This window comes from Pantherophis guttatus, chromosome 1 (genome assembly GCF_059756535.1).
Source record: "Pantherophis guttatus breed Tessera chromosome 1, ASM5975653v1, whole genome shotgun sequence".
In the NCBI taxonomy this organism is placed as follows: domain Eukaryota; kingdom Metazoa; phylum Chordata; class Lepidosauria; order Squamata; family Colubridae; genus Pantherophis; species Pantherophis guttatus.
Genome location: NC_142063.1, coordinates 213,683,993 through 213,710,702, shown reverse-complemented (window position 1 = coordinate 213,710,702; position 26,710 = coordinate 213,683,993). Strand labels below are relative to the sequence as shown.

The window sequence follows — 26,710 nt, the reverse complement described above, 5'->3', positions numbered from 1 at the left end:
TAGTAAGGAGTACTGTTTGCTGTCGGTTTATATTCTAGTGTCTTGCTTGTCTGTGTGGATGGGGGCAGTCTTAGGGATTCTTTGGTTGGGCTGTTTACTGTTTACTGATGGCTCTTTGGCAGTTTCTTCATTGGGGTATTGCTTACTTGATCGTCGGCCTGAATTCAATTTGAATTCAATTGAAATCCGAATTCAGATTTCAGTTTGTTTTTCAATTAAATTGTACACCTTGTAAATTACAGGTAATCCTCAACTTACAACTAAAATTAAGCCCAACATTTATGTTGGTAAGTGTGAAATTTGTTAAATGAGTTTTGCCCCCTTTCTTGCCACATTTGTTAAGTGAAATTCCTGCAATTGTTAAATTAGTAACATCGTTGTTTAAGTGAATTTGGCTTCCCCATTGAGTTTGTTGGTCAGAAAGTCACAAAAGGTGACCGCATGACCTCAGGACTCTGCAACTGTCATAAATATGAAACAGTTGCCCACCGTCCAAATTTTGATCATGTGACCCCGGGGATGCCGCAGTGGTCGCAAGTGTGAAAAGTGGTCATAAGTTACTTTTTCCAATGCCATTGTAACTTCAAACGGATACTAAAGATGCACAGTTTCCTTTTGGTAGGCATTATCCACATTACGTTTATTTGTGTGGAGGATAGACAGTGCAAACAGTATTCTTTTTATTTTGTTCTCCACTTATTCAACCCAGGTGCTTAATATGGAACTGCCAAGTTCATAATATTGGCATTTCTGAGCAGGAATGGGTATTTAGTTTGCTGGACTTTTGGTATTACTTTAGTTGCAAGATTGGGGACTACCAACCACTGGCAATCAAGCTTGATAGTAAAAATGGATTTTTTAAAAAAATGTTAAAAGTGAGTTAGAAGGAACTTTTATGAAAAGAAAGATCAGTATGGTGGGCAGCTTGGTGGCCCAGATGGAGGGGGAAGGGAACCAGGTCATGCGAGCTGCTTTGAGTGCATGTATGCTGGCCTGCTGCTTGCACAGGTCGAGCTGCGCATGTGCACCAGCCCACCGCTTGTAGGGCCCAGTTCAAAATAGGCCACAGCCTGGTAATGGGCCGTGGCCTGAGATTGACAACCCCTGGTATAACTGATCAAACCAAATATCCATTTAGTTAAGAAGACCACAGTAATGCCTGGCAAGATATTTGTTACAAATAACTACATGTAGTCCTCGACTTACGACCACAATTGAGCCCAACATTTCTGTTTTTAGGTGAGACATTTGTTGAGTGAATTTTGCCCCATTTTACGACCTTTCTTGCCACAGTTGTTAAATGAATCACCGCAGTTGATAAGTTAGTAACCCAGTTGTTAGGTGATTCTGGATTCCCCATTGACTTCGCTTGTCAGCAGGTTGCAAAAAGTGATCACACATGACCCTAGGACACAGCAATGGTCATAAGTATGAACTATTTGTCAAGCATCTGAATTTTGATCACATGATCATGGGGATGCTACAAATGTTGTAACTGAAAAAGTCACTTTTTTTGGTGTCATCGTAACTTTGAACGGTCACTAAATGAACTGTTGTAAATAGAGGATTACCTGTATTATTATGGGAGTGCTTCTTAGGCCCTAAATACTCATATTCCAGATATAAGGGGAAACAGGATTGAGAAATAATATGTTATTGAGAATGATATGTAAAATGTATACTAACCCTTTTTATTCTAGCTAGTGCTGAGCAAGGTGAAAAAAATATTGCTCTTATATATGAAATGGTAGTAGAAAAAATTGCCTCTAGATTGCTTAACCCTACTGTACTTGAAGATTCTGGTTAATTTTAACCGTGTTTAATGTATAAGGCCATGATTTAAACCCCAATAATGACCTCACTTTTTAATAAATGAATTAATTAAATGTTCATTAAAATGTTTAATTTGAATAAATAACATATGTTTTTATTCATAAGATTAAATACATAGAACAATGAGAAATTTTATTATTTTATAGATGACAGAACATATCATTTCCAAGGAGAGGATGAACAGGACTGTCAAATGTAAGTTGCATTAATGTTAGAGGTAGTCCTCATATAGCAGGGATGGCTAACTGTTTTGCCATCGCGTGCCAGGAGAGGGGGGGCGGGGGAGGGTCGCGCGCGCACGTGCCCACGCGCATGCATGCGCAGCCCCCTCCCCCCTGCTCCTGGCACATGATGGCCTGGTAGGCCCGTTTTTCTTTCTTACCTGGTTCCAGATCCTCTCTGTATATCTGGGAAGGGAGAAAACAGCCTTTCCCACTCCCTTGGAGGCCCTACGGAGGCTGAAAGGGCCCATTTCCCAACTCTCGGTGGGACATGAGGTGACATTTTTTGCTGTCCCCAGCCTCCAGAACCTCTCTAGGAGTCTGTAGGAGCCTCTCTAGGAGTCTCTGGAGGCTGGGGACAGGAAAAAACGTCACTTCCTGTCCCACCGGGAGTCAGGAAATGGGCCCTGTAGGGCTTCCGTAGGGCCTCCAAGGGAGTGGGAAAGGCTGTTTTCGCCCTTCCCAGATACACAGAGAGGATCTGGAGCCAGGTAAGAAAGAAAAACGGGCCTTCCCCACCCCGCCCCAGGCCCTCCAGAGGCAGGAAACAGCCTGTTTCCCTACTTCTGGTGGGCCCAGAAGGCCCGATAATCAGCTGGTCGGTGCGCGCATGCGCCCCAGAGCTGAGCTGGCGTGCCCACTAATATGGCTCCACGTGCCACCTGTGGCACGTGTGCCATAGGTTCGCCATCACGGTCATATAGTGATCACAGCTGGGACTTGTAACTTGTTCATTAAATGAAGCTGTCACTAACTGAAACTGATCTCATTTCAAAGATATTTCCAGCTTTTATAACGAACATATTTCTTATTTCTCAGTTTCTTTTTATGGCATTTCTAATCCATCCCTAGAAAATTGACTTGAAAGCAATTTGTCGACTCTCAGTTATTTTTTGGTTAGCCTCAACCTTTGAAAACCTCAACCTTTGAAAACCTTCTGTCTTTATTTAAATTTCATTCTGTGTGGATGGTAGGAAACTGTCAGTTCCATTTTGCACCATAATATATGTTTTTATTTTTCAAGTTGGATATCTGTACTGCAAAATAGTAAAGAAGAAGCTTTAAATAATGCCTTCAAAGGTGATGATAACACGGGAGAAAACAACATTGTCCAAGAACTGACAAAAGAAATAATATCTGATGTGCAAAGAATGCCTGGAAATGACATGTGTTGTGACTGTGGAGCACAAGGTGACTTTAAAATCTCATAAAATTACTGTCTTTTCCCTTCTTCTGTCTAAGCAGGAAACAGCGGTGAAAACAATGCCTGAATCCCCAGTATGCAGCTCAAGGACTTAGTAAACAAACAAATACTGTAGGACGAAATAGTTTTCTGATAACTTGCAAGAAAAGGGCAAAGAAGAATGTTTTAAGGAAACAATGGAATACTTAGGAAAAATAATCTTTTGGGAGTTTAATTAAAATTAAGCTTAAGAATTGGGGGGGCATATTTGATAGTTCCTGTTATAAAGGAAAAGCTTTCAGTTATAATACTGTCAAAAAAATAGCATCAGTCAGGAAAACTAATTATACATAGGCCCTTTGTTGATATTTAGCTTCTTTGTATTTATATGCAGTATAAATTCAAGTACTTTGTGATGAAATAGCCCTTTTACAGTATTGTTCATTTCTATGAATAAAACAGTCCTAATTGCTGCCAGTAGAACTGAGTTAGAAGTCTCTTGAATAGATGGTTTCAGTATCCTGTTCAACGGTGGAGTCATTGCTGTTGTTATCTTTTTCTCTTCTAGATCCAACCTGGCTCTCAACAAATTTGGGCATTTTGACTTGCATTGAATGTTCAGGAATACACCGAGAACTTGGTGTCCATTATTCCAGAATGCAGTCGCTTACATTAGATGTGCTGGGTACATCTGAATTGCTGGTAAATTAAAAGTATTTCTATTAAAAAACAAAACAAAACCTGCGAGGATCGGCATAAGTGTGTCTTCTATTTTTGTAGGCTTCATCCCATAGCAACCTTCTATCAGAGAGGAAAACATACCAAAGTGGTTGTCCTACCTGTAAATCCACTGAATTTCTGCAATATAAGAAAGCTACAGAAGCCTATCTGTAGAAAAAATTCATTTACACAGCTTCTTTGAGATTTAATCCCTATATTTAAAATGTCTGTATTATATTAAAATAAACATATTTCAGTAAAATGTCATTTTAACAGATAGTTGGAGAAAGGGATTGTCCACCTCACAAAAGTCTGGTACAGGAAGATGGACTTTCCTCTTTGCAATAATAGAGGTTATATTTGTGAATGTCATTCAGTTTTGTAATGATATTAGAATAGAATAGAATTTTTTATTGGCCAAGTGTGATTGGACACACATGGAATTTGTCTTGGTGCATACGCTCTCAGTGTACATAAAAGAAAAGATACGTTCATCAAGAATCATAAGGTACAACACTTAATGATAGTCGTAGGGTACAAATAATCAGAAAATAATATCAATATAAATCGTAAGGATACAAGCAACAAAGTTACAGTCATACAGTCATAAGTGGAAGGAGATGGGTGATGGGAATGATGTGATTATTATTATGCAAATAATGTAAATTGCAAAGGAACTTGGTCCATTGTGTATAAAGGTATTTGTACTGAGGTCTAGAATGCTGAAATTCTACTGTATAGCAATGTTATTTTCAAGTAAACTTGCAGAGGTAATATTGGGCTTCTGTTTAATCTAGTTTATTTAATCTAATTTTTAAAAATTGCCTGTAAAATAAAATTTACAGCTGCAAAATAGAAATGTTCAGGTTTTTTTGATGCCTCAAATTGAAAGTATTGTATTTAAGTGGCCACTGGGTTCATTCACACGATTTGTTGACATTTATCTTAATAGCTTGCTAAGAATATCGGGAATGCAGGATTTAATGAGATTATGGAATTTTGTCTGCCAGCAGATGAACTAGTCAAACCCAATCCAAGTAGTGATATGTAAGTATGAAAGATGGAATGTTCAGAGTGACACCTGTGTTGGTTGTGGCGTAATGTGTGAATGGAGTTAATATGAGCTCTGACTTAGTGATTCAAGGGCAGTCTCTTAAAAGAGATTGGTTCTTCTGGCTCTAAAGGTAAAGGTTCCCCCACATATGTGTGCTAATCGTTTCCGGCTCTAGGGGTGGTGGTCATCTCTGTTTCTAAGCCGAAGAGCCAGCGCTGTCCAAAGATATCTCTGAGATCATGTGGCTGGCATGACTAAATGCCAAAGGCGCATGGAGCACTGTTACCTTCCCACCAAAGTGGTCTATTTTTCTACTTGCATTTTTACGTGCTTTTGAACTGCTAGATTGGCAGAAGCTGGGGCAAGTAATGGGAGCTCACTCACGCAGCACTAGGGATTTGAACCGCTGAACTGATCGACAAGCTAAGCGTCTTAGCTACTGAGCCACCACATTCCTTAATCTTCTGGCTGTACTGAATCTTAAAATCTAAGAGAAAATTGGTCGTTTTCAGATATTTAAGAGGTTCTGTTGTTTTAAGTCATACAAAGATGAACCAAGAATTAGACCAATCTGAACACACAAAACTATTTTAAAGAAAAATGTAAACCTTTTGAATCCTATGCAATTTCTATAATTATTTACTACAGTAGTTATCACATCTACCGGTAGTAATAACTGTTGGTGACTGGTAGAAATGAAAGCAAATAATAAACTCTTCCCCAAGACAGTATGCAAGATATTAAAATAGGGATTAAGCTGCAATATGAAAACTAATTTGGAAATAACGTTCTGTTAATTGCTGAAAAATTCTGATGTGTGAAGGAGAGGGGAATGGTGGGAGATTTTTTTTCCTGTAGGAATCTATAAATGGTCACCTGGCAGTCTTAAAATCACTGTGGTCCATTTTTTTCTGACAGAATTACTTTTGCCACCTTGCAGGCAAAGTTTCTTCAAAGTCTGAGCATGCACAGGAAATTGTATATGTGGACGGGGAGTAGAAGCAGACTGTTGTAGAAGCAGACTTTTGTTGGGTTCTGCCCATGTCAGTTGGAATTGGGCTATTATGCTAAGAGAATTTCCCTTATTATTGTAGTGTCTTCAGCATCCCTTCCACATTCAAAATCAGTTCTGGAGAGTTGAGGGGCTTTCTACAGCAGATTTTGGACACATGGGAAACTTTAGGGCGATGTTTTTCAAACTTTGCAATTTCAAGGTGTGTGGATTTCAGCTCCCAAAATTCCCTTGCTAGCATGCAACCGTGCGATTCTGAATTTGTAGCGGATTTTCTGTTAATTCCATATTAACAGTAAGCTGTTAAACTTTCAAGATTTAACAGACTTCAGGTAAAAAAGAGCATTAGAGCAATGTTTTTTCTAAATTCAGTCTAGAAATCTCCCTTGAATAATTTAGGGAACATATCTGTTGAATTGATTATCAGTTGTTTCAAGTAGCTGGGGAAATGAAGAATACCTACAGGCATTTATATCCATATATTTGGATCATTGTTTCCCAATGGATAAATCAGTGCTCACAACTGCAACATATTCACAGATGTGTCAGAGGAGCAAAAGGTCATTACAATGCTGAAATAAAAGCCATGATGTTTACATGAGCCATTTTTTGTTAAAGTTATGAATATCATTATATATTTTTCAGAACAAGTATTTCAGCTGCTCATCATGCATCATTTTACAGTGTATGCCATATCTCATTTCAGGAATGCTAGAAAAGATTATATTAATGCCAAATATATTGAAAGAAAATATGCAAGGAAGAAATACACTGACAATGTGACTAAGCTACAAAACCTTTGTGAAGCAGTCAGAGCAAGAGACATTTTTGGACTCGTTCAAGTGTATGCTGACGGGGTGGATCTAACCGAGAAAATTCCATTAGCAAATGGTCATGTATGTACAGAAACCTGTTAATCAAGTTTTGAACACAAATGCTCTATTTGTAGAAATTAGATTCAAAGAAGCAAAGAAGCAACGGATGGAAACTAATCAAGGAGAGAACCAACCTAGAACTAAGGAAAAATTTCCTGACAGTTAGAATAATTAATCAGTGGAACAACTTGCCTCCAGAAGTTGTGGATGCTCCAACACTGGAAGTTTTTAAGAAGAGATTGGGCAATCATTTGACTGAAGGTTTCCTGCCTGAGCAGGGGGGTGGACTAAAAGACCTCCAAGATCCCTTTCAACTCTGTTATTCTGTTATTGTGTTAGGTGTTTCTAATTTTGCAAACATAACTAACTCACAATCAGTCTCTCTGTGTTACTTTTAAAAAGAATAAAAGGAAAAGTCCTTCCGTTTGTTACTAAACATTTAAAAAAACTATGAGAATTAGATAGCACTAGCACTAAGACTTATATACCACTTCACAGTGCTTTACAGACCTCTTTAAGCTGTTTATAAAGTCAGTATATTATCCCCAACAATCTGGGTCATAACAGAAATACTTTCTGAAGGAGAGGACTGAACATATATTGAAACCTAATCATAAATATTTGTCTCCCTCCATCCACCAAGAGCATGACATCTGTAACTTTTAAGATGCAACTTTATGGAATGGATATAGATTCTTCGACATCTTCTCACCACTTTTGACACCTTCCAGAGTTATTGTTCTGAGACTCCCTCCCCTCTGCAGTAACTGTGTCTCTGATAAGTAAACATAGGGAATCCTCATTCAATGCTGCCTGCAGGAAAGCAGCCTAGGTACTGCAAGGGAGTTAAGAGACTCAGTTTAGATGTGTGTGAAAAATGTATATTGTGTTGATTGAATATATATATATATATATTTCTCTCTAGCCAGGTTCCACCTACGTAAACCAAGATATTATGCAGCCCTAGTTCAGTGAAATCACAATTCATTAGTTTCTGGGCTTTTTTTCCTTCTGGCAGCCAGCAGACCCTTTGCTGCCCATTGGGAGATTAAGATAGATCTATTTCGGCTTTATAAGGCCTCATCAGTTAGCCACACCCTCATCTCATGTATCCTCCCTGTAAAGGTACAATATTTGTTTTTCTTTCTTTTTCGTAGGTTTTATGTGTATTTCTCTCTAGCCAGGTTATATAAGGCTTGAGGCCTATCTACCTTAGATCTATCTTAGTGCTGGTGCTGCAGAAAAACCTTGGTTACGTAGGGAAAACCTGGCTAGAAGAAAAACACACACAAACCCTACGAAGAAGTAAGAAAATATATATATATATATATATATATATCTCGGTTCTGGGCTTTTTTCTTTTCTAACACCTAGCAAGCTCTCACTGCTAGGTGGGAGACCTAAATAGATCCATTTCTAGCTCGTTAGCTGTCATCAGTAGGCCACACCCATATCCTCCCTGTAAAGGCACAGTATCAATTTTCTTAGTTCTTCGTAGGGTTTATGTGTGTTTTTCTTCTAGCCAGGTTTTCCCTACGTAGCCAAGGTTTTTTTGTAGCTCCAGCTCAGTAGAATCTCATCTACTCGGTTCTGGGCTTTTTTCTTTTCTAACACCTAGCAAGCTCTCACTGCTAGGTGGGAGACCTAAATAGATCCATTTCTAGCTTGTTAGCTGTCATCAGTAGGCCACACCCATACAATATATATATATATATATGAATAGTATTAACCATACACCCAGTCTCAGATTAATATATGAAAAGAATGGCACTTGATATTTCTTTCTATTGTTTACTCTTGCACTGAAAGGAGATTAATTGGCTAAATAATATTTTAGATTCTGTGTCTTCTTTGACTACAGCTGAGTAACACCATCTAAAAACGTTTTTTGTCTTTTCCTATAAAGCTAAATTATTGAAATGGTAATATCCAACTGAAACTTTCCATTCTAATGTGTCCACTATAGCCATATTTGTGTTTAAGCAATTCAGCTCATCTATAGTAATTTGGAAGCTTTTAATATTACAGTGTAAAACATAGGAAATAATATTACATATTATATCTTTCTCCAAATGCATAGATATCATGTATACCTCCATTGGGTGAATTTTGTTGATTACACTTGATTTTAAATTTCAGCTTCATTGAATGCAGCTAATCCAGAGTTTTAAGAACCATTGGTGCAGTTTTATGAACAAACCTGTATAGAAAACATTTCAAAAGTTGTTTTGTATGTCAGGAAGATGGATACACAAATGTGTATATCCTGTCTTGGGAGAAATGAGAATGAAAGTGCACAGTAATTTTTTGCATAGGCTTTGAAGTAGTATTCTGACCATTTATAGAATGGGATAGAACAATGTTGAAGGGCAGATTGTATTCTAGATTGAACATGACTCATCTTGGCCACCTTAATGTTTGCCCTGATCTTGAAATGTTAAAATGATCTATAATATAAATAGTTTAGGATTATGATTTATTAAATGTTAGTGTTAGTGTTAATTGTCCTGAACCAGAGGCTCCCAACTTTTCCTAGCACCACTACCCTTTCAGTCAATTTAAAGCTCTTTCCACACATATGATTGCATATGATCTTGCATATTACTATGTAATGCATAAATTAGTTATCAGTTTTCTTGTTTTACAATCCAAACTGTCCAGTTCATCTTATGTCTACTTATTATATTTTTATCTCTGTGAGGTGGATGAGATTGAAAGAGAGTAATTGGCCCAAAGTCTCCCAGCTGGCTTTCATGCCTAAAGGAGGACTAGAACTTACCATCTCCTAGTTTCTAGGCAGACACTGTCACCACTACACCAAACAGGTTCTCATATACAGTGTTGTTGTGATTTGGTGAAGTCTCTTTTTTGTTTAGTTTACAAAATCAAAACACTACTTTCTAGCATCGCCATTTAATTTATAATTTGACTCTTGTCAGTTCTCTGCCATTTAGGTAGCAGAGATGGCATTTTTTAAAAAAGATGTTGACCTTCAACATCTATTAATAAAATCCTTCAGAGCAAAACAAAAATTTCTGAGACCCAGGGGTTTATCCTATAAAATAGACCCAGGGTAACACAAAGTAAAATAAATAGAGGGTGCCTCTTAATTTTGTGTTACCTTCTTGAATCTGGCTTTCAAATAATTTTGAAAGCTAAATTGAAGTACAATGGCCAAAATTGTATGGTGCAACAGTAAATCATAGACTCAAAACTTAGTTTTAAAAATGTTTTTGCTTGGCACTGGTTAGAAGACTTTTTTTTTTTTTTTTTGTATTTCAGGAACAAGATGAAACTGCCCTTCATCTTGCGGTGCGATCGGTGGATCGGACTTCACTTCACATAGTTGACTTCTTGGTACAGAACAGGTGAGCCATCTGTGTCTAAACACTTGTTTGCATATCAGTTTCATTACTCAGAATTAAGAAAGAACTCTTTCAGTAAATGTTAAGTTTGATGGAAACAACTGTCTGAATATCTCGAACCAAGCAAGCTTTGGAGAACCTTCTATGCTATACGTGCCAAGTAATTTTGTTCTCTCCTCCTGTGCAGTGGCAATCTTGACAAGCAGACGTGTAAAGGCAGCACGGCTCTGCATTACTGCTGTTTAACAGATAATGTGGAGTGCCTGAAACTGCTCCTGAGGGGGAAGGCTTCAATTGAAATAGGTAAAGAGAAAAAGGAGTACTCCTTGGTGTTAGGAACATAAAGGTCTGAGATAAATTTGTTGCTGTTGGTGTTTTCTTTCTTTCTTTCTTTCTTTCTTTCTTTCTTTCTTTCTTTCTTTCTTTCTTTCTTTCTTTCTCTCTCTCCCTCTCTCTCTCTCTCTCTCTCACACACACACACATTATTGAGCCATATCTTTTCTATCTAAAAGATAGAAAATTTGAACTCTCAGTCAATGAGTATAAAAATATCACAGTTTCATGTGGTCTCGTTCCCAATCTCACAGGAATCAGATGGCAATATATGACTCTATAAAGTGAGAAGAATGTTCAGTTCATTATCCTATTTTTTAATGTGGACCCTGCATTAAACATGAATTAGTCCCACTGGTAAATTAACACACACACACACACACACACACACATACACATACACATTCGATGTGCCAGTGTATGTCTTACATTTTGGTTCCCTTAATCTTCATCCAATATGACCTCTGATGAGAGAGATATAGGAGGAGCCACATGTTAAAGAAAGCAAGTTAAAATATGTAGCAACTAATATGTCTGTCTTTGGCTGGATTGTTCCTAATGTTATTTTCATTTTGTAAGCTACTTATACTGTATTTTTAGTAATATAAAGTTGCAAACCAACTTTTCCTTTCATTGATTTTATAGCAAATGAAGCTGGAGAAACACCACTTGATATAGCTAAACGCTTAAAGCATGCACACTGTGAAGAGCTGGTAAGATTTTGATTTATGCATAATGTTCTTCCCTTACATTAGCTGAAGTGGCGCATGATGTATAATCTATGATATCTTTGGACAACCCCTTCCATGTACACAACCATATCTGGAGTTAGTACATTTGAATTACAATACAGTAATTAGTGTCACATAATAGTATTTAAATAACATTCTTATCTATCAAAGGCCTACCTCAAGGACGGGTTTTGGAACCCTGAGTGGTGGCATGCTTCTAAGCGGGGCTTGAGGGGTTTTTTAATTAGAGTTTTTAATCAAATTTTAAGAGGATCCAGAAGATGGGAGGGTTGTGGGGGGGTAGGGCCTAGACTGGCAGGGGGTTACGTCACTAGGGGTGCGGAGTCGGGGGCTAAGGAGAGGGCCAGTTTCCATACGGGTGAGGGCTGTTCCATCGGTACTGTGAGGGGGAGGGGCAGATATGGCAGGAGCAGGGGGCCATATCATGTTAGGGGAGTGCGCACTCGCTATCTTCGAGTGATTGCGCGCTCCGGCCCCCATGGCCCTTCTTGTTCCCTGGGTTGCTCAGACCCTCAGGGCCCAGGCCTTCGACTGATGTTGTACAACGCCAGGTCCGTTGTAAATAAAGCCCCCCTCATTTGTGATCTTGTACAGGAGGGGGGTGCGGACCTGGCGGGTGTTACTGAGACCTGGTTGGGCCAGGAGTGGGGGGTTCCCCTTGTTGAAATGTGCCCACCAGGTTTCCATGCAATTCATCAGCCGAGGGCTCAGGGAAGGGGTGGTGGGGTGGCGGTTGTTATAAAGGAAGGTCTTGGTCCGAGGGAGGCCACTGTACCTCAGATCCCTCCTTGTGAAGTGGGGCCGTGGGGTTCAGATGGACCTGCTGATGATGTACCTGGCTCCCTGCCACGTAGCAGCGGCCCTGCCTGAGCTGCTCGACGTAATAGCTGGGGTGGCGGTTGATACGCCCAGACTTATGGTCATGGGGGATTTCAACCTGCCATCTGTCGGTGAAACGTCGGAAGCGGTTCGGGAGTTCACGGCTTCCATGACAGCTATGGACCTGTCCCAGTTAGCTCATGGCCCTACTCACACGGGGGGACACACTCTGGACTTGATTTTTGTCTCAGGGCAGTGGCGGAATGATCTAGAAGTAGGGGACCTAGTCATTGAGCCCTTGTCATGGTCAGACCATTCACTCCTTCGACTGGGCTTCCGTACCGCTACCCCCCGCCGCAGGGAGGCGGAACCAGTTAGGTGGTTCCGCCCCAGGCACCTGATGGATCCGGATAGATTCCAGAGGGAGCTTGGGCCATTCCCTGAGGTTCTGGCTCACAACTCGACTGAAGACCTGGTGGCCGCCTGGGATAGGGCGGCCGCCGGAGGCTTGGATCACATCGTGCCTTTGCGGCCTCTGACCCGGTGCCGATCCCGTGTGGCTCCCTGGTTCTCCGAGGAGCTGAGGGAAATGAAGCGCTGGAAAAGACGCCTAGAGAGCGATTGGAGGGCTAGCCAATCCGAATCCGACCGGACACTGGTGAGGTCTCATATTAAGACCTACCTAGTGGCGATAAAATGTAAAATGTAAAATGTAATTATTTTGCCACTCTTATTGCATCATCAGATAACTGCCCAGCCACCCTGTTTAGGGTGACCCGCTCCCTGCTCCATCTGGGAGCGAGGGAAGACCCCTTACAGGGTAGAGCTGAGGACTTTGTGCAATATCTGCATGACAAAATCGCTCAGATTCGGGAAGGGCTGGACTCTGACTGGGTGGTTTCAGTGGGGTGACGGAGGCGGGCCTTGAGAATGTTATCTGGGAGGAGTTTGATCCAGTGGCTCCCGAAGACGTGGACAGGATTCTGGGCAGGCTTAGCGCGGCCACATGTTTATTGAACCTGGGTCCCTCCTGGTTGGTGCTGGCCTCCCGGGAGGTTACACGATGCTGGCTCCAGGGAATTATAAATGCTTCTTTGAGCGAGGGTTACTTCCCCGCCGCCTTGAAGGAGGCGGTGGTGAGGCCCCTCCTTAAGAAGCCTTCCCTGGACCCGGCTGTATTAGGGAATTATCGTTCAGTCTCCAACCTTCGCTTTGTGGCGAAGGTTGTTGAGAGAGTGGTGGCGCGACAGCTTCCCCGGTACCTGGAGGAAACGGTCTATCTGGATCCGTTCTAGTCGGGCTTCAGGCCTGGGTACAGCATGGAAATGGCATTGGTCGCGTTGGTTGATGATCTCTGGAGGGCTCGGGACAGAGGTTGTTCCTCTGTCCTGGTCCTATTAGATCTCTCAGCGGCTTTTGATACCATCGACCATGATATCATGCTGCGCCGATTGGAGGGGCTGGGGATAGGGGGCATGGTGCTGCGGTGGTTCTCCTCCTTCCTCTCTGACCGGTCGCAGTTCGTGTTGACGGGGGGACAGAGATCAACCTCGAGGCGCCTTGTGTGTGGGGTGCTGCAAGGGTCGGTTCTCTCGCCCCTTTTGTTCAACATTTATGTGAAGCCGCTGGGTGAGATCATCCATGGTTTTGGGGTGAAGTGCCATCTGTACGCTGATGACACTCAGCTGTATATCTCTACCCCGGACCACCCCAGTGATGCCCTTGATGTGATGTCCCGGTGCCTGGAGGCCGTGCGGATCTGGATGGGGAGGAACAGGCTCAGGGTCAACCCGTCCAAGACCGAGTGGCTGTGGCTTCTGGCATCCCGATATAGTCAGTTGGCACCATCGCTGACTATTGGGGGCAAGTCGTTGGCCCCCACAGAGAGGGCTCGCAACTTGGGCGTCCTCCTGGATGCACGGCTGTCTTTAGAAGAGCATTTGACGGCTGTGGCCAGGGGGGCTTTTTATCAGGTTCGCCTGATACGCCAGTTGCGTCCCTTTCTGGATCGGGATGCCTTATGCACGGTCACTCATGCTCTCGTCACATCCCGCCTGGACTACTGTAATGCTCTCTACATGGGGCTCCCCTTGAGGAGCACCCGGAGGCTCCAGCTGGTCCAGAATGCGGCCTCGCGGGTGGTTATGGGGGCGACTCAGCGGTCCCATATAACACCTCTCCTGCGCGACCTGCACTGGCTCCCGGTGGTCCTCCGGGTGCGCTTCAAGGTATTGGTTACCACCTTTAGAGCGCTCCATGGCTTAGGACCCGGGTATTTACGAGACCGCTTTCTGCCACCGATAGCCTCCCACCGACCAGTACGCTCCCACAGAGAGGGGCTCCTCAGGGTGCCGTCGGTCAAACAATGTCGACTGGTGGCCCCCAGGGGGAGACCCTTCTCTGTGGGGGCACCTACCCTCTGGAATGAGCTGCCCCCGGATATACGGCGGATCCCGGATCTCCGCACCTTTCGTTGTTCCCTAAAGACGTTTTTATTCCAGCAAGCCGGGCTGGCCTAACTTTTTAAAATTGTTTTAATTCTTAAATTGTTAATTATCGGTTTTAATATAGGGGTGTTTTAATTGTGGGCCAAATTAATTTAATTGGATTTTAATATTGTTTTAAATTTTGTATTTCCTGTGTTTTATCTGTTGGCTGTTCACCGCCTCGAGTCCTTCGGGAGGAGGGCGGTATATAAATATAAACAAATAAAATAAACAAAATAAAAATTATTGCGGGATCCTCAATTGGATGTTTTTTGTTTGCTCTATAAAAAGTCTTCACATTCAAAACCTTTATAAATTTCTTCAAATATCTTCAACATAATTTTGCACTTAAAAAAGAAAGGGATAGAAAATAATTAGATTCCAGGTCTCTTTAACGATTTGGAATTTTAAGTCATTAACATGGATTGGGTTCCATAAAGCCTAACTTTGGTCCTTTAGCTTACTCAGGCTCTGGCTGGAAGGCTTAATTCTCATGTTCACGTAGAATATGAATGGCGGTTACTTCATGAAGACTTGGATGAAAGTGACGATGATGTGGATGAAAAACTGCAGGTACGTATTCAAATACTTCGTGATTTTATTAAAGCACGCTTAAATCAGGGATGAAATACAATTTTTTTCCCTACCTGTTCTGTGGGTGTGGCTTGGTAGGCATGGCAGGGGAAGGATATTGCAAAATCTCCATTCCCACCCCACTCCAGGGGAAGGATACTGCAAAATCTCCATTCCCATCCCATTCTGCGGTGGGAATGGAGGTGGTATTTGCCGGTTCTCCAAACTACTCAAAATTTCTGCTACCAGTTCTCCAGAACCTGTTAGAACCTGCTGGATTTCACCCCTGACTTAAATACTTCTAATTTCTCAGGTAACAGGCTACAGGTAGCCCTCGACTTATGAGTACAATTGAGCCCCAGATATTGTTAAACAAGACAGTTGCTAAATGAGTTTTGCCCCCATTTTACAACCTTCCTTGTTACACTTGTTAAGTGAATCACTGCAGTTAAATTAGTAACATGGTTATTAAGTGAATCTGGCTTCGCCATTGACTTTGCTTGTCAGAAGGTTGCAAAAATTGATCACGTGATCCTGGGACACTGCAACCGTCATAAATACATGCCAGTTGCCAAGCATCTGAATTTTGATCATGCGACCCCGGGGATGCTGCAATGGTTGCAAGTGTTAAAAAGGGTCATAAATCACTTTTTCAGTGCCATTGTAACTTCAAACGGTCACTAAATTAATGGCTATAAGTTGAGGACTACCTGTATGGCGAATGAGACAGGCAAAAAAGAGATAAATAAGGAGCAAGCAATTTTTCCTGTCCATTACACAATTTTGAGAATATGGGTGGTTGCTGTCCAAAATCATGATACAGTTACAGACTCACAAATTGCTGTTGTGATTAGTATGTCATTCACCAAAATCCCATTTATCAGATTAAGGAATGTTAATACACAACTAATAGTATTATTTTGAAGCATGATTGAATGTTACCAGCTTCATTTGCCTTATGCCACACAGAGTTGCGTACTTATATTCATAGCATGGACACAAAAATACTTGACAACTTGGCGCTCTCTTGGATTCTTCTTTTCTTTACAGCAAGCCAGCCCCAGTCGAAGAGAGGACAGACCTGTAAGTTTCTATCAGCTAGGATCGAGCCAGCTTCAGCCTAATGTCGCCTCTCTGGCAAGAGATGCTGCCAATGTAGCCAAGGACAAACAGAGAAGTTTTATGCCAAGCCTGTTACAAAATGAGACCTATGGAGCCATTCTCAGTAGCAGCCCACCTCCCATTCAACCTACAGCACCTGTTACCAATGCACCACCCTTGCCGCCCAGAAATATTGGGAAAGGTACTAATGCTCTCATAATTGACAAGATGATGAACGGCAGGAAACTGTTCAGTTCTCTTTTTTTTTTCCTTTGAAGGTGTGGGGTTGATTGTCAATTTGTTCAAATAAATATTAACAATATTCATGGCTTCCTTTTAAATTGGTATATTCAAAATAGAGAAGAAAAAAAAAGTATGTCAAAATTAAATGCTATATTAGAATTGGGACCTATTTTTTGTTTTAAAAAAGGCATCAGACAACAAAAGCAAACATACATTAGTAAAGTTTTTATTACGATTTTTGTTGTATTAGGATATATCACATGGGATTTCTAATTTATATCTTCAACAAATGGTTCCATTAATTGTGTTATTTGAAGATGCAAATGAATGTAAAAGCCAGAACTAAATGCCATCAACAATACAAATATTTACATCATTTCTCAATGTAGAAATTTGGATTTACTGGCTATGAACAACAACTCTGTTCTAAAGTAGGATATTTGATCTACCACTTATTTCCTACTGATTTTAGTGATCAAATTGTTATGTATAAATGACTTCTTTTGGAAATAAATGTGATATATGCTGTGCAGCTTGCAAATCTATACTGTTCTAAATCTCCCCAGATTTCAATTTCTCTAACTGGACCTTGTCACAAATTCTGCAGTTCTGATCTTGTAATAATTAACAGTAGAGATTATTGTCTACAATATGTGGCTTGTGTTTAGAGAGGCTCCTTAATTTAGTGGCTTTCTTTGATAGTGTAAGTGCATCAGTTGTACAAAGAATCATGGAAAAATGTTTGTCAGCTTGGGAAATAATATTCTAGATTTGGTCAAATGCTCAATTGAAGATGTAGAAACCAAACAGAAAAGGAACAAGAAGGGAAAAAAGGAAGAATTTTCACTCCCTACCAGTTGGAACTATTCCACATAATGGGTTACATCTGATTTTCAACATGAATTTACAGTGTTGTATAATTTATGAATAAGAGCAATCAGATTTCAGCCTTTTGTCCAGATCTTCCTTTTGGTTCAGTGTTTTATTCAAGAAATGACATTGAAAATCAGTTTAAAATCCAGAAGTACAACGTAAAGTTTAATAGCTGAAAATATCTGAAGGTCACTTTGAATTTTTCCCTTGGAGGGCTTTGTGTGCTTTCTATTTTTACACCAAGAATATGCACTCAGATAGATAACTTCTTTCTCTTCTTCACAACGTCTGAGCATATACAGGTAATCCTCTACTTATGACCATAGTGGAGCCTAAAACTTCCATTGCTAAGCAAGACAGTTCTTAAGTGAGTTTTGCCCCATTTTATTATCTTTCTTGCCACAGGTGAATCACTGCAGTTGTTAAATTAGTAACACAGTTGTTAAGTGAATCTGGCTTTCTCATCATCAGAAGTTCGCAAAAATGATCACATGACCCCAGGACACTGCAACTGTTAAAAATACATGCCAAGCGTCCGAGTTTTGATAATGTGACCATGGAGATGGTGCAGTGGTTGTAACTGTTTAAAAATTGTCATAAGTCACTTTTTTCAGTGCTGTTGTAACTTTGAATGGTCACTAAACAAATGGTTGTAAGTTGAGGATTACATGTAAATCAGTTGTGAAGGTCTTAGAAGTGCATCTAATCTTTAACTCAAGGAATGTCAGAGGTCTTGAGTGTGTCAGGGTCATGTCTGTCTCTTTCCACTGATGGAGTGGAAGTTGTATATGCTCTGTGTGTGTCTCATTGCAAGGGATGAGCTTAGAAACATTTCTCCATCCTCTATATCCGTGATGGCAAACCTATGGCACACATGCCACAGGTGGCCCGCAGCGCCCTCTCTGTGGGCACGCAAGCCATCGCCCTAGTTCAGCTCCGCCGTGCATGCACGTGTGCCTCCCACTGGCCAGCTGGTCATTGGGTCTGCCGCGCATGCGCGGGGGGCTGAACATATGCAGGGGCTGTGCATGAATTGCATTTCGGGGGCTCAGGCACACGTGTGCGCATTTGCACATGCATGCACGCTTTGGGCACTTGGTCCGGAAAAGGTTAGCCATCACTGTTCTATATCAATAGTGCCCAACAGGGGTGAAATGCTCCCCGTTCGGACCGGAGCGAGGGTGGTGGGTGGTTCGGAGAACCGGTAGCAAAAATCCCTGCCCCCCCCATGCCCAGCTGAGCAGTGCAATCATCAGAGGCTTTTTTTTTTTTTAATTTTTAAAAGCATTTTTTTCTACAACCTCTTCGGCCGAAAATAAGTAAAAAAAAAAAAAAGCCTCTGATGATTGCGTGGCTCAGCTGGGATTGTCAGAGGCTTTTAAAAGAAAAAAAAAGCCTCTGACGATCAGGCAATTCAGCTGGAATCATCAGAGGCTTTTAAAAGCATTTTTTACAACCTCATCAGTCGAAGAGGTTGTAAAAAAATGGTTTTAAAAGTAAAAAAAAAAGTTGGCCACGCCCACTCAGTCACATTACTCACCACCACCACCAAGCCACGCCCACAGAACCAGTAGTAACAAATTTTACATTTCACCACTGGTCCCCAACCTCTCTGGCTCTGCAGACTGGTGGTGGCGGGGAGTGGGGGGAGGGGATGGTTCCACACAAGCAGGGGGTGCACGAGCACGCCGCTTGTGCAAATTGAGCTTTGCCCACTGCTTATGCAGCCCAGTTCCCAACGGGCCACAGCCCGGGAATTGGGGACTATATGTTCTATATGTAGGTTGCATATGAGCAGCAACAATAGCTCCCTAGCTGGTTGACGTGTTTCCAAGGCTGCTGGCTACGTATTTCTGTTTTGCAATTTTTAATGTATTTTTTGCTCTTTCTTCAAGATAATATTGTCGCCAAAACATAGAATTTATGACAACCATTCTGGTAAAATGAGGATTTTGTCATTGTTCTGCCTACTGAGAGCTCAGAAAGGTGGGACAATAAAGCACTTTGAAAATTGAATTACCTTTGAGAGGTAATAGGTGTGGGCATTTTGAAACAAATGGATGATTGATGTAAGTGGTTTTTTTCTTAGCTCTTGGTTCTTCTTCAGAAACAAAAAAATAAAGTTGGCATGGCAAAACATCCAACTTTTTGAATGGAGGATGCCGAGTCCATCTCCCTGGGAGGTCAGGGTCAGGAAGTTGTGCCCACAGGAAGCTATTGTCCTGTAGTGCCATCCGGGTCATCCAAAGGAGAGGGGGATCCTAGAGTTTGTGGTATAATAATAGTACCGTGTCCACCTCCCTGTTAGAGAATATAGTGCTGTACCTCTAGGAGCAAACTTTTAATTAATTAATCTTTTGTGAGGACAGATAATTAAAATGAAATCACAGCATTTAAGTGTGTAGAAGCCCAGCCAGGATCAGTTTGGGTTTTCCTTTCTTTTTCTTTGAGATTTAGGCAGGTTATATTCACAAACTAAATAGGTCCTATCAGCAAACTAGGCTGCTGCTTTTGCTCATCATTAGCTAACGAACTTTGCAGCTTTCCTTGCTATTGTTCCTGCTTTTCAAAACCAATTACTACAGTTCAGGAGTTATCAGTAAAATACTTCTTAGCTATTGTTACATCATCAGGAAAGAAGTGATTCATGAATTCACATATATAACACTCCTTGCCCCACCTTACTAACTGTGACATGATCGGAAATCCTTAAGATAACTGATGCAACCGGAAACATAACAGTTGTTTGACTCGCCAATTCATTTCCTCATCTGTCATCTGCCCCTTTACATATCTGTTTTGTGGCATATCCGGCGACTGACTTGCCACAAAAATGTGAAAAAAGAAATTATGGGAAGTGGGAGCAACTATCATTGCTTTGTCTGCCATCATATCATATCAGAAGATTTAAAGTTCCAGCTCACCAACTGGGATAAGAGAAAGCAATTGTATTCCCTGTACATCCTAATTCAGTTGCCTGGTTTATCCATTTCCTTAAATAGCATGATTTATACTACCATTTGTGATACTGACTAAATCAGCTAAAACTGCATAATGCATCAATAATTCTGTGTTTTAAAAGTGTGTTAAACAAATTGGATGAAGGAATATAATTACATCTTGATGATGTGCCCTGATGAAAATTACTGCTTGAAAGTAATATGGAAGTTTTGACTCCATAGAGAGCCGTAGCTGAATTGACTAACTGGCACACAGTTATCCAGAAGCTCTGTTCCAATTTTTTTAAAAAAATGCAGACCTGCATCCCTCTCTGTGATGCCATCAGTAACTTTCCTCTTTGTTCTTGCAAATGAACATGATTTCAGAATACAGTTCAACATGAGTACATTGTACCAGTGAAAACATTTGTGCTTTAAATGCTCATATTGAAAACGTGATTATAGAAAAAAGGACATTACTGGAGTAATGTTGGCCTGGCACATCAAATGTGAGGTATTCTGCATTTGTAATACCTGAACCAGACCTAGATGTCACTTGATTCATGACAGCTATACCTGTCCAAACGGTGCCTTAGAAATGGCCCTATCTTTCTTTAAATCTGAAATTGCTTAACGCCCTAAGTCTCCGGAGAAGGGCGGCATATAAATCAAATTTTAAAAAAAATACGTGTACTTCTGGATTGCAGCCAGTCCACTGAAGTAGAGCTGCTCATTTCACAGCCAACTATAATTATAATAATAATACAGTGTTCTCCTTTCTTTTTAGTTCAGTCTTCATTTCTTGGCAGTGCTGTTCAGACAACTCCTTCATCGAACACACTGTGGAAGACAAATTCTTTAGGAATGGAAAGCATAAGCAGGCAAAGGTCTTCATCAGATCCACCAACTGTCCATCCCCCTGTTCCACCATTGCGTGTAACATCTACAAGTATGTTCTCTCTTTCCGCTGCTTTCTTGGTTTTTGCTGCATCTAATCATGGTTGGCCTTGACTGTCCATTCCACAATTCATTCTTATTCTTCTTTCTCTCTGGTGAACATAGGTTTGCTATCATAGTTTCTGAATATCCATAATTTTTTTCAAGCCGGGCTGAGAACACGGGTAGCTTTGCAAAGAGTTCAGACTGTCCACACATTTTAAAAGACTGTATACAATATTATTCAATATCTTGATTGTGCATTGGGATGGTCTGCTATTGATTGCTTCTGAAATTGTACCCGGGCTGTGTATATTTCATGGAAAATATTATTACAGATGCGATGATCCTGGCTGAGATGGGTAGCTATAGAAATTGAACAAATACATTTTTTAAAAAGATGTTAAACACCTCTCAGGAAGGTTAGTATAAACCAGCCATGAAATTAACCTCCTGTAAGCGTCTTAAATTAATCAGGTTTTTCTTAGTTTAGCTTTCAGTGTATGATTTTCCAGAGGGACAGCCATGAGAGTCTCTTGCAGTAAAAACAGTGAAGAATTTTGAAGAGCTTGTTACTGAATGCATGCACTCTGCATATTTTGTCCATACTATCTTAATATAATGAGTTGCAGGTAGTTATCCCATAAGTGAGTGTATTCAAATGAGACAACTAAACTGTCTCCCCCTCCCTGAGTTCGTCTTCCACATATGGGTCCTCCCCTGCTTCCTCGAAACTCGCCCGCAGTAGTTGCAAGAAATCACTTCTATAATGTATCCAACACCTAAGACCGTGTACAATTAGCTTTTTACAATTCAAATCCTTCCATGTATATGCAAAAATATTCTTATTTCATTGAATTGGACTTAATTCCAGAAAAGTGTATTTAGGATTGTAGCCTGAGTCTTGAGCCTTCATTTTTGGTATAAAGGGAAGATTATTTTCCTCTGTTTTTTTTTTTAATAAAACAAGTTTCTAAAGCATTATGTTATTGGGTGGGGTGGGGTGGGGGGGCTTGTTTCAAGCATTCCAGCATTCATCATCCGAATACTGTTGTCCATGCATTTTTATAGACATCCTTTCTTCAGCACCTCCAGCTGCAAAGGCAGCCTGTGGTTTTGAAGCTTTGAACCAGCAGTCAAAACAACCAACTATACCACAGACCAAACCTGCTCTGCCACCACTTCCTCCACAGCCTCCAAGTCGAATATCTCAGAAAAAGCCTCTTTCTGGGTAATTTGTGAGATACACATTCTAAAAATTCTGGTTAAAAAAAGATATGCTCAAACTGTGGCTGAATGTTAAACTGTACTAATGATTTGCACTTTCTGCTGAGTGGATGCTCTTCAAGGTTTTGTTCTGTTGATTTAATTCGTTCTTAAGGGATGAACAAGGGAAAGCAGAAAAAAGACATTGACAGGATAGGCTTCAAAGTAGGGAGTGTAGAGGTGGGTAACCTTTCATAAGAAAATTGTGGAAGAATAGTCTGGATATCACCTCTTACTGTCATGAGAAAAAAAACATCAGACTTCAATTGAAGTCATGCTTGAGAATATCTGTGGTGTAATATTTATTTTTATGTAAATTCCTGTTATCTCAGTCTTGTGAGGTTCACTGGAGACAATCAGAAGCATTATTAGAAATATTGTAAAAAGGGATTAGGCTGACCAGAATTTTCTCGTTACCTCTGGTTTCTGTTACTTGTTCAGTTAAATAGAGAAGTGTAGTTTGGAAAACAAAATTGCATCTCTCCTTGTGACATGCTTTCTCCAAAACCTCCAATTCATAGTTTGCTGTGCATGGGGAGAATTAAGTTGAAGGGAGGATTAAAAAGGCAGTGAAATCTAGTACTGCCTGTAAGTTTTGCAGAAGCCTTCCTTAACCTAAGGCTTCTCCAGGCGTGGCAACTTGAATTTCTAGAATTCTGTCGGTAGAATGATCATTTATGAACATTCTGGCTGTTATTGTTATAATTTGTCAGATATTTATTTTGAGGAGATATTTAAGATGAGGTTGAACATTGGTCGATACGTTTAAAAGTGCAATACAGAATAACTGCTGAATATTGTTTCAGAAAATAAATGGGATGATGACGACGGGCTAAATGGGAAGTAATGATAAGAGAATAACCTTTGTTTCCCTTTTAAATAGGACTGACAAATCATCGAACTTAACTAACAAGAATAAGGGCCCTGGATCTCTGCAGTCCTGTGGTAATTATTTTTAAAAATTTATCTTGTTCATTTCCACTTTTTTTTTTTTGTAATAAGTTTTTTGTTTTGTTTTATAACATACAAAAATTCCAATTTCAATTAGAACTAACCAACATGCTTATTTCATATGTAACAAAAGGTACATGAGCTGACTTCACAATGTGGGCTTTGTGCTGTGCTTTATGCACAGAAGGGTTCACTATAACAACCCAACAACATTTTTGCCATCAATCCAACTTTGCCATTTTTGGAGGCAGTGACTAATCTCCCCAGTATTTTCTTGGTAGTTGTGAAAAATGAATTGCAGAGAAGATGAATATAATGATTTTACTAACAAGGGATTTGAGCAAGACGTAGGTGCCATTCCCTATCTATTTTTAAATCATTATTAGTACATGCTGAATTGCACCCTGGGTTCCAGTGATATAGAACAGAATTCTTTAGAATAAAATAAATAGAATTATTTGTTGGTTAAAGGCTTTTGATGTGAGACATGATGACTATTTTTGTAGCGCTACAAAAATTGGCTTGATTAACAAGAGTAATGACATGAGAAATTAAGAATAGAGTGATGTCTGTTATTTTAAAGTTAACTTTAATTTTTTGTTTGTTTAATAACAGTTGAGTCTTCCTCTGCATCTGAGACTGCTGGATCTCAAATTGCCCCTTCTACCAATATATCAGTGCCAATCCAACCTCCAGCACCAATGCCAAGAAAGTCACAAATAGTAAGTAGCAAAGCATGTCATTCTCTAAAAAGGTTGCAGTTGGCAGCTCTCCATGCTGAAATTTAAAGACACTGTACAGACTCTTAATTTCTTCAGAATCCATTGGCCCTCTTTTTTGTCCGTTGAATTCAGATACATTCAGTTTGACCAAGAAATAAACAAGAAAGTATGTTTGGCTTTTTATGTATTTCTCACTTCAGAAGAACTTTTGCTTGAAATCACACGGAGGACTGAGACTATTTAAAGAAAAATGTTTGTATGTTGCAAATATAGCTAACGAGCTGTGAAACTTTGCTCTATGTCCGTGATGGCGAACCTATGGCACGTGTGTCAGAGGTGGCATGCAGAGCCCTCTCTGGGCACGTGTCCTGGTGTCATTTGCTCTTCTGGACAGCTGGTCTTCGTGCGAAGAACATTGAATCATTGTGGATTGTCCTTGGTTATGTATGTCATGCTCTCTTTTGTGTTTTTTATCTGGTTGGTTTATATTTTTGAGGTATTTTATGGAGTTGCCAATACAGGTAGCCCTCAACTTAAACCATGCATTTAGTGACAGAAGCTATAGCAGCACTGAAAAAAATTACTTATGTCCATTTTGCACACTTACAACTATTGCAGCATCCTCACAGCCATGTGATCAAAATATGGACGCTTGGCAACTGACGTGTATTTATGACGGTTTTAGTGTCCCGGGGTCATGTGATCACCTTCTGACAACCGAAGCCAATAGGGAAGTTAGATTCACTTAACAAATATGTTACTAACTTAACAACCGCCGTGATTCACTTAACTGTGGCAAGAAAGGTCATAAAATGAGGTAAAATTCACTTAACAATGTCTTGCTTGGTGACAGAAATTTTGGGTTCAATTGTGGTTATAAGTAGAGGACTACCTGTACATGCATATTGTTTCAATTAATCAATGCCCATTTAGAAAAGCAAAGAAAATAAGTTAACATTCAGTAAAATGTCCAGAATTTGAATAGCTTATCAGAAGAAAACCCTTTTACATGTTTCAGAAGGAATTACTTCATATAAGCTTTACCTACAAAGAGAGATGTCTTGCTTCTCAGAAATAGAAGTGGTGGCTGTTGACTTTTGAAACGATCGTGGTTATGATGGAATGCTATCTGAGAACTGCACTGATCCAATGTGTGACCTTTGCTAGTGAGAAAAATTGTACTAGAAGGCAAATGTACTGAAGAATATGACTAGGGAAAAATAATACATTAAATGTCATGCTTGAATGATAGTCCCAGGTTTATTCAGCTACCCAGATAAACCTTAAAAAATTGACCTGAAACTCTGGAGAATTGTTGCTACCCAATATAGATAATATTCAACTTACATGGACGAATAACCTGATTTGGTTTAAGGTTTTTTCCTGTGGGTCTGCTACTTCTGTCTGTTTGAGAAGAGTCACTTTGTAGCCTATTTCTGTGGTGTCTGCCCTATGTTTTCAACACCAGGTTCCTTTTATCTCTGTTTATTACAGTCAAAAACAAAGCCCAAAAGAGTAAAAGCAATATATAACTGTGTAGCAGATAATCCCGATGAGCTAACATTTTCAGAAGGTGACGTCATCATAGTTGACGGGGAGGAAGATCAGGAGTGGTGGGTAAGTATTTTTGTTTTCAGCTGAGGTTAATAATTGACGTAAACTCTACTGGTTTGCTGTCTGCAGTTATAAAAATAAAGCAACAACCAACAGAATTGACTTCCCGGATGAAGCAGTCTGTTTCAGAAGTATCTACTAAATGAAATACGTGAACTTTAAGTTCTCATTTGAACTGGAGATATTTTTTTTATTCCTTTTGTACGGAATTCATATCTGGATAAATCAGGAGTGGGGTAACGTTTGCTCTCTTATCCTCCCCAGCCAGCCCTATCCTGCTGTCCCCAGAATTCAGTGAAATCACCATTTAGGAATATTTAATTCAAGGTGCCGAGATAATTTCTAGTGACAGCTCCTAAAGGCTCTTCTTGCTTGCTCTCTTGGTGGAACATGGAAAGGAAGTTCCTGGTTAGCCAGTTCCACATTAGGTTCACTTTGCTGCTGTAGGATTGTTTACTAAAGAGTTGGGAGAGGATTGCAGAGTAGGGAGCCCCTCCCTCTCATCCTCTACCAATTAAGCTCTCCTTCCTGTTCAGGCAAGAAAATTGGATCTTTGCCAGGGGAAACTATGCACATAGGTTAGCTGAATGAACAGCTGAATAGTGAGGTTGACACAGTATGCAAGTCTAGGCTAAAATGGAGTTGTGTCAGTTATAGCTCAGCACGTGGAAGTGAACCCAGCCATTGTCCTAGCCCACCATGTGAACAAAAGTGGAGCTTGGGAGGGACACGGGCAGCCCTCCTGAGCTCTGTTTTCGCTGGCCGAGGGTTGCAGGAGGCCGTCGCAGCCAAAAATGGAGCTCAAGCCCGTTTTGACTGGCAGAGAACTTGGGCCACCA

General features: G+C 40.5%; 1 protein-coding gene across 4 annotated transcripts in view; it reads left to right on the top strand.

Moving 5' to 3' along the window:
- The window catches only part of ASAP2 (ArfGAP with SH3 domain, ankyrin repeat and PH domain 2), a 96,846-nt gene that overhangs the window by 66,295 nt on the left and 3,841 nt on the right, over positions 1–26,710 (top strand). The window contains exons 13-28 of one of the 4 annotated variants that reach the window (XM_087882405.1): positions 1,980–2,028; positions 3,079–3,245; positions 3,806–3,939; positions 4,910–5,004; positions 6,106–6,225; positions 6,730–6,919; positions 10,181–10,266; positions 10,451–10,566; positions 11,242–11,309; positions 15,113–15,226; positions 16,277–16,529; positions 21,170–21,331; positions 22,390–22,549; positions 23,468–23,529; positions 24,151–24,257; positions 25,752–25,874. In XM_087882405.1, coding sequence (XP_087738531.1) covers positions 1,980–2,028; positions 3,079–3,245; positions 3,806–3,939; positions 4,910–5,004; positions 6,106–6,225; positions 6,730–6,919; positions 10,181–10,266; positions 10,451–10,566; positions 11,242–11,309; positions 15,113–15,226; positions 16,277–16,529; positions 21,170–21,331; positions 22,390–22,549; positions 23,468–23,529; positions 24,151–24,257; positions 25,752–25,874 — 2,006 coding nt within the window. The remainder of the gene's footprint in view (positions 1–1,979; positions 2,029–3,078; positions 3,246–3,805; positions 3,940–4,909; positions 5,005–6,105; positions 6,226–6,729; positions 6,920–10,180; positions 10,267–10,450; positions 10,567–11,241; positions 11,310–15,112; positions 15,227–16,276; positions 16,530–21,169; positions 21,332–22,389; positions 22,550–23,467; positions 23,530–24,150; positions 24,258–25,751; positions 25,875–26,710) is intronic. The other 3 variants (XM_034432065.2, XM_087882406.1, XM_060689287.2) reach the window with 3 other exon arrangements.